Source organism: Micropterus dolomieu, linkage group LG20, assembly GCF_021292245.1.
Source record: "Micropterus dolomieu isolate WLL.071019.BEF.003 ecotype Adirondacks linkage group LG20, ASM2129224v1, whole genome shotgun sequence".
In the NCBI taxonomy this organism is placed as follows: Eukaryota; Metazoa; Chordata; class Actinopteri; order Centrarchiformes; family Centrarchidae; genus Micropterus; species Micropterus dolomieu.
This window is the reverse complement of record NC_060169.1, coordinates 25398007-25405868: the sequence shown is the minus strand read 5'-3', so window position 1 is coordinate 25405868 and position 7862 is coordinate 25398007. Positions and strand designations below refer to the sequence as shown.

Sequence of the window (7862 nt, the reverse complement as noted above, 5' to 3'; positions counted from 1 at the left end):
GGGACAGGGTGGAGATTTGAGGGGTTGGGCGGGAGAAGGGAGATGGCTATGTTTTGGATATAAAGCTGGTCCTGCAGCTCGAAAGACTTGAGTCAACAAAAAACTAAACAAAACCAGCATTGACAGTAAACTCTGGCTGCCATCCTCTTCTGTCACAACCAAAGACCGAACAACATGTTCCCATTTCACATTATGGTAAAGCAACAGAGACTGTACAACTCTATTTTTGATACTTTGAAATGGATGTCATTCCTAAAAAGGGTGGGGACATGTATGAGTGTTGAATATACAGTATGTGTGTGAATATATATATATATGTATATGTATACACACACATATATATATACATACATATATATTTTGTAAAATAAAAGGGAAATACAGGTTTAGCTGATGTTTACCGAGCCTTGTATTGTCATTTCTTGTATATTTTGTATGTTAAATTTTTTGTAATTTTTAAGACTGCAGTGCTTTTTGAAATTATTCAAAGGGAATACCTTGCATCATACTGTAGGCTCTAAAGTAGTGTATATCAATAAAACAGAAAACTCAGCTTCGGCTTCGTGTCACTTTTTCTGTCATGTGTTTGATACAACAGCAGCCCTTTCTTTGCCAACTCAACCTGGACCCGCTCTTTCCTTTTAACGAAGGCATTCCAACCAACTCCTATTCACAGCTCAGCACACAAGTATTTGCTCAATGATTAAACTACTGTCTGAACATAAGATAATATAGAAGTACTACTTTATTAATCCCCTTGGATGAATATGACTGAAGCTGTAAACACATTCTTTCACAAAATGTTACTCATATGTATGGAGAGCACTGGTTTGGTAAATAAAAGGCGAAGTTCTGATTTGGATCAATTTCAGCAAAGTTAGTGTATTAAATGGATATGATGCACAATTGCAAAACCAATATGTATAGAACTTGAAAATGCATGTCATTTTTATTTATTTGACAAATCTCTTCTCTGGAAACTATGTATTATTATTATTATTATTATTGAGTCCATTACGGAGCAAATATCTGCTGATGAAGACCACCAAACTTGAATCTCTCTGGAAAACACAGCCGAGTGTTTGATCATTCACTACTTTTTTTATCTTTAGTGTGCATATATATATATATATATATATATATCCTTCAAATTTGGATTTGTTTACTCTGGTTTCTGTTGCTGTCAGCACTCTTTGTTGACATGGAGATGGAACTCAGTTACCAGGTGCTTCTTTTCACGTGCCAGCGAGGAGCCTCACCACGCGGGTCAACGCTAGTGGCCGATTTACGGCCGTCTCTGTGACTATTGGTCAATAACTAAATGGCATAGGCCTGCTGCATGTAGGGCAGAAAACCATGCACATCACATCTTTTAAAATGTGTTTATTCCTTTTATTAAAAGATTTTTTATAGGCAACATTTATTACTGATCCCTTTTAAATTCATCTCTTTAAATGAGACCAAATGAAACGTGGATTAATGTCAACATATTTTATTGTTTACAGTCTTATACACAGATCTAAATTCACACAAGTCTCAAACTTGCAACAAAAGAAATATTTCCTCTGCCACCAGAGGTTGACCTAGCCTTGTTTGGGCCAGTATTGCACTCTGGGTAATGTAAGCACAGTAAAGAGGAAAAAAACAAAACTGTCAGCAGGCCTGTCAGAAAAAAACTTGTGCAGCTTGTACACAGTACTCCGGTCAGAAGCAGGCATTAAAGCATGCTTCAGACTGATCGTTAGAAAAAGTCTGGAAACAAAAACAGAAGAGGTCTTGTAGCTGAGGTCGGTCATTATAAAAGGCTGCAGGATATGCCGCTGTCTTTTTACATTTAATAACAAAATCTCCAATTCGTCAATCCACTGTTAAAGGAGCTCGGTCACGTAACTGATTGGAGCAAATAAATCTGTAGTGCTTGGTAAAGGTCTACATTGGATGACATGTATGTCACACATACATGCTTTTTTTTTTGCTTTTTTTTTTTTAAAACAGAAAAATTAAGTTACAAATTAGTTGGGACACTGGCACATATGTGGTCTTGTAGTTTTAATTGATAGTCACTGCAACTCAAGGTTATCTGAAATTAATCCATGACTATTGAGTCAAGTACAGTTTGATATTCCCTCTGTTGGTTCAGTAGTCTTTATGGCTTTTTTTCTCTCTCTCTTTAAATGGCACAACTACACTGCTGAAGGTCATCAAATCAATAAACATTGTGCATGCACATACACAAATCTGTGTTTGCACAGAGGGATCATAAATGCTGAAAAAACCAAAGTCATCTTGTAGTGGTTAAGAGTGAACATTTCGAAATATACGGAAAAGATTGTATGCAGAAGTGGCTTGTACAGCCTCAAGCATTTCAGGATCTGTACAGTTTTACGGGGGACACAGAGCATTTAAATATACATGCTTATTTGGCTTAGCAGAGCCACTGATACGAGTGTGTCCAAGCTCTACACCACCGCTTCTCCACAACCAGCTATTACAGTAGGTACAAATACACAAAAATGCTATGTGTGACATCCACAAAGTCATTAGCTCCACATTGCTTCACCGGTGGACGTCCAAACTCCAGCAGTGGCTTCAGGAGTGTCAGGGCCAGCAGTGTCAGCGTGTATTAATAAATGGCAGGATCATGGAAAAGGGGAGAGGTTCAGAAGTTGTTAAAGTGGCACTGTGATCAAATGGAACTTCAGTTCAGTTTTATGGAAAAGCTGTTGCTAAAGAGATGTGTATTTGGGAGACGAGTGCTCTTCATCGGGAGGTTAATTTGAGGGAGGCGGGATAGATGAGGGGCTGGTGGTCAGTTACAGAAGACCAAGTTGACCTGCTGGCCGTAGAAGGGGTGATTGGAGCGCTCGGCTACTGCCTGCCGGGCGATCTCCTCACTGGGGAAGGTGATCAAGGCCTCGCCGCTGCACTGGCCACTGAAGTTGTACAAGATAAGAACGGCGTCTGGCTGGAGCTGCAGAAGAAGAAGAAAAACAAAGACAAAACACACATGAGACAGTAAACGTCACTGACTTTATTGCAGCTGCACAATGAAACCACCAGGGGGAGCCCACAAAGCCGAGGATGAACAAATCGTCCCATCTAACCGTCCAGATAGGTAGAAAAAAGAAAAAAAAGATTAATGGGCAGACTATAGACAGCCAAAGCAGAGTACATGTTGTTCCCAGAGGAGCCCTGGAGGCAGGCTTCGGCGCCACATACATTCATTATCCATTAGTTGCATGCATCCACGTCTAGCTTCAAAATCAAAGTTTGATGCAAAAGGAAAAAGAAAAATCAGTTTCTTTAAGCCACGCAGGTGTGAAAAACTCACTGATCACGTGAACAATGACAGTAGTAAAATGCAAAGTCAGAGCATGAGAGATGGGGACGGTGTGAGGGACAATGCATTCAGGATAGCGTTCACTGGAAATGGTCAAGGTAGTGAAGAAGGAACCATTTTCATGAGGTCGTCTAGTGAAGGAGTGCTGAATCAAGAACTGACAATGCCATTTGTGTTTTATCACTGATCCTAAAGCAGTAGGGTAACAGAGTAGGCAGAGGGTCTACTGTTTTTCTTTTCAGTGAGCAGTGCTTGGTATTTTAACTGGGTAGTTTGTCTGCAGGCTCTCAGTCCAACACATGAAACCTGAGTGATTTAACAGTTTCATTCCTCCTCTCAAGTTCAGGTTGTGTTAGTGAGTGAAATCACATGATACAATGTCCGCCATACACAGAATGTACAAAATATCAAGGACCAGGCATCTGCCAGATATTGCCTTACAGCCCTTTAAACATTCCTTTGGTCATTAGATTTCCTATTATCTTTTCCCAATTCAATAATCATTTATTTAATCTATTAGTCTCTATAAGTCTTACTTAGAGCAACACCAAAATGGGGTACTTTCAATACCAAACTTCCTGCATAGAGCGGGTATCTGCACATCATGCGACATGCAAATTATCTGCAGGAGGCCGTGGCGCCACAAGTCCACAAGTTGTAAACTGAACTGATAATCCACATTTATGAATAAACAAAAAGGCACAAGACAGGCACAGTATCAGCCATAAACTCTGCTATATCTACAGTAACTCATTGTGGCGGTGAAGTTTATGAATGTGGAACAACAGCTTTGGCCTGGCGTCAACTCAGAGGATTTAAATATAAAAGCTATTTCAATATCCCCCATATTTCATACATTCTGTGTAATTTGTTCACTTGTATTTAAGTGTCTGTCAGGACTCAGCACTCCCAACAGGCCTACAGGAAAGACTTCAGTTGAGGCAGATTTGATTGGGAAGATTAGATTGGGTAGCAGCAGTGCCGACGTGCCGAGTCAGGAGCTCAGAACCTTGTTGGCTAGGTTGGGCATTCCTATTTAGTTCTGTCACATTATTGTTTAACTGGTACGTGTAAAATGGCTCATGTGGGGGAAAAGTATTATATATATATATAAAAAGAATTGTGGTGATTTGTTCTCATGGTAAGAGAGAAATTTGTCCACTGCACTGGCAATCATATTTATTATATGCTGGGATGTCGTGTCCCACAAATGATCCATATATTGAGTACAATGATAAGTGACATTTCATGCCAGCCATGTTAAATACTTTTCTTTTTCAAAACCTCTGACCTTTGGGAACTGTAGGATGCGAGTTCATGTTGAATCAGTGGCCTTACTAGTGTGGTCAAACCCACAATAAGCATTGTTTTGGTGGTTTGCAGGTTAAAAAGATGTAATTTAATGAAATATTTCCTTTGTTGCACTTTCAATGCGAAGCAGGCATCTGCTACATGTTTGTTATGTAAAGGCTTTTGTAGCCTACAATGGGATGTTTTAAAAAGTTGTCCACTTCATTTTTAGCCAAATTTGTCCCAACATTAACGCTGAAGCCTTGATCAGCATATCACCAAGTCAGTGCTTATGTGTAGTTCGATGCTAGTCCATTCCTGCGTGTTAGCCTGAACATACAGATGTTATTTAAGTCTAGGAAATGCCCTCCCTGTCCACTCTGGTTCTCTGGTCTGGAGGCTCTTCTTACCTTGGGGTGAGTCCCTAAAGACAGAGCCATTCTTTGGGCTGAATCAGACTCCTGGCCTGTTCGCTCATCTGAACCATGCTGCTGTACTCGTCAGGGGCGTACTACAGATGGCATAATAACGGACGGACAGTCAGGGATGGGAGGCCTCCACATTGTTTCACACATGACAGTACACAGTTTCAGATTCACACAAGATGCACAGGTATATACACTTAAAAACTGAAGTCTGTGTTTTTCCAGGAAGACATAAACACAACAAACCAGAAACACACACACTGACTAGTGACTCTACAGGCTTTATTTAAACCACACAGTGTGATTATGCACAAGATTGTGTGGTAAAGGACACCAGTACTGGTGTGAGAACTGTTTTCTCACCCAGGACCAGTGTGAGAAACGCTACCACAGCCCGAAGACACACACACACACACTGTAAGGGTACAATTACGGTAGTTCAGCCAACAGTCAGGACTGGAGTCAGCTTTACTATCTCTGTCCACACACACACACACACACACACACACACACACACACACACACACCCTTCAGCATATGAAGTTCTCCAATGTGAAATTCAAGAAGTTCTTATTTGGTGTCAATTTGATGCTGGCTAGCCTCTACAGTTATGCTCGTGCTCTCTCTCTCTCTCTCTCTCTCTCTCTGACATTCACACACTCACACACAAGAATTGGGGTTGCACCAGTACTAAATGACAAAAGTCATAAGACCAAAAGCAGACCCAAGCTTTGTGCCAACAGCACTACCCCTCCACCTCAAACCCCCACCCCCCCCACCTGCTAAACAGTCTGGAGTCACACCTATCAGGGTTCTTACCTGCTTCAGAGGACTCCACCTAATGTGGGCTGGCAGTGAAAAATGTGGGCAGCACAGAGAAGAATTAAAATACTACTGGGGTGTGATTTAGCAATAAAAAGCACCGATGGAGAATCTTTCTAGCTGCAGGGTTGAGAGCTCAGGGGTCCAACAGCACTGCCGGCTGTGGGAAGGCCTATTGTTATCAAAAATTTAATTCACCATCATTATCAAGGGGCTGCTGTACTGGGCCTTCTGTACTCATGCAGCAGAAAACCATTCAAGTACAATTCTTTTACATGCAAAAAACACAAAATCCACACTATTATTTTCTATCTGCCAATAAAACTTGTATGTCAGCTTTTACTTTGGCTGCAGATGTATAACACTAGGCATCTTTGGGTGGCACTTAAATCCCTGCAAACACAAACGCACTTTTAGATCTGTGCCTTCATTTCAGGGCTACATGTACTGACCTGGTATCCCTGGAAGAAGCTGAGAATGTCCTTAACTCCGGTATTGTAGGGCAGGCCTTGCATCCTAACCAGGGCGCCTGGTTGAGGCAGTACAGAAGAGGCAGCGGCTCCGTGGGGTTGGGCTGCCACTGCGGCTGCCAATGCTCCTGGTGGGGCTGCAAAGTAGCTAACTGTGGAAGGAGAAACTGGGGGGCTGGAGAGAGAATATGTCAGGTGAAGGAGGGGCAAAGAGGAAAGGAGTTAGAGAAACAGTTACTTTTTATTTTAAACAAAAAGGGAGATGTTATAGTTGTTCACTGACCTAGTAGTTAGCTGTAGTTGATGGTGCACTAACCTGGGGTAGTAAGCTGTGTAGTTCATGTTCATATTCATGTACAGGTGTGGGTGAGGGGGGTAGTACGACAGAGTGTGAGCTGGGCTGTGTGCGGTGGTCTGAGGAGGTCTGGGAGCAGCCAGCAGGGGGGGCTGGTAGAGGGCAGCCTCTGAGAGAATAGCAGGCGGGGTGGGGAAGGCAGCGTAGGCTGTGGGGGGAGACAGACCTACAGAAAGAGACAAAATATTAATATTTATTTTTTTTACATATACACACACACACACACACACACACACACACACACACAGTGAGGAAAATAAGTATTTGAACACCCTGCTATTTTGCAAGTTCTCCCACTTAGAAATCATGGAGGGGTCTGAAATTGTCATCGTAGGTGCATGTCCACTGTGAGAGACATAATCTAAATAAAAAATATCCTGTTTTCAATTTTAACTATTTATTTGTATGATACAGCTGCAAATAAATATTTGAACACCTGTCTATCATCAAAGACCTGTTAGTCTGCCTTCAAAATGTCCACCTCCACTCCATTTATTATCCTAAATTAGATGCACCTGTTTGAGGTCGTTAGCTGCATAAAGACACCTGTCCACCCCATACAATCAGTAAGAATCCAACTACTAACATGGCCAAGACCAAAGAGCTGTCCAAAGACACTAGAGACAAAATTGTACACCTCCACAAGGCTGGAAAGGGCTACGGGGAAATTGCCAAGCAGCTTGGTGAAAAAAGGTCCACTGTTGGAGCAATTATTAGAAAATGGAAGAAGCTAAACATGACTGTCAATCTCCCTCGGACTGGGGCTCCATGCAAGATCTCACCTCGTGGGGTCTCAATGATCCTAAGAAAGGTGTGAAATCAGCCCAGAACTACACGGGAGGAGCTGGTCAATGACCTGAAAAGAGCTGGGACCACCGTTTCCAAGGTTACTGTTGGTAATACACTAAGACGTCATGGTTTGAAATCATGCATGGCACGGAAGGTTCCCCTGCTTAAACCAGCACATGTCAAGGCCCGTCTTCAGTTTGCCAATGACCATTTGGATGATCCAGAGGAGTCATGGGAGAAAGTCATGTGGTCAGATGAGACCAAAATAGAACTTTTTGGTCATAATTCCACTAACTGTGTTTGGAGGAAGAAGAATGATGAGTACCATCCCAAGAACACCATCCCTACTGTGAAGCATGGGGGTGGTAGCA

General features: G+C 42.0%; 1 protein-coding gene across 4 annotated transcripts in view; it reads right to left on the bottom strand.

Moving 5' to 3' along the window:
• Positions 1-1933: 1933 nt before the first annotated feature.
• esrp2 (epithelial splicing regulatory protein 2) overlaps positions 1934-7862 on the bottom strand; it is a 25492-nt gene continuing 19563 nt past the window's right edge. For 3 of the 4 annotated variants that reach the window (XM_046033497.1, XM_046033499.1, XM_046033498.1), the window contains 3 exons: positions 6664-6868; positions 6330-6522; positions 1934-2971 (listed from right to left, as the gene is read on the bottom strand). In XM_046033497.1, the coding sequence (XP_045889453.1) occupies positions 2810-2971; positions 6330-6522; positions 6664-6868 (560 nt within the window). In that variant the 3' untranslated portion in view covers positions 1934-2809. Of the gene's footprint in view, positions 2972-5040; positions 5142-6329; positions 6523-6663; positions 6869-7862 lie in introns of all 4 variants that reach the window. The other variant, XM_046033500.1, reaches the window with a different exon arrangement.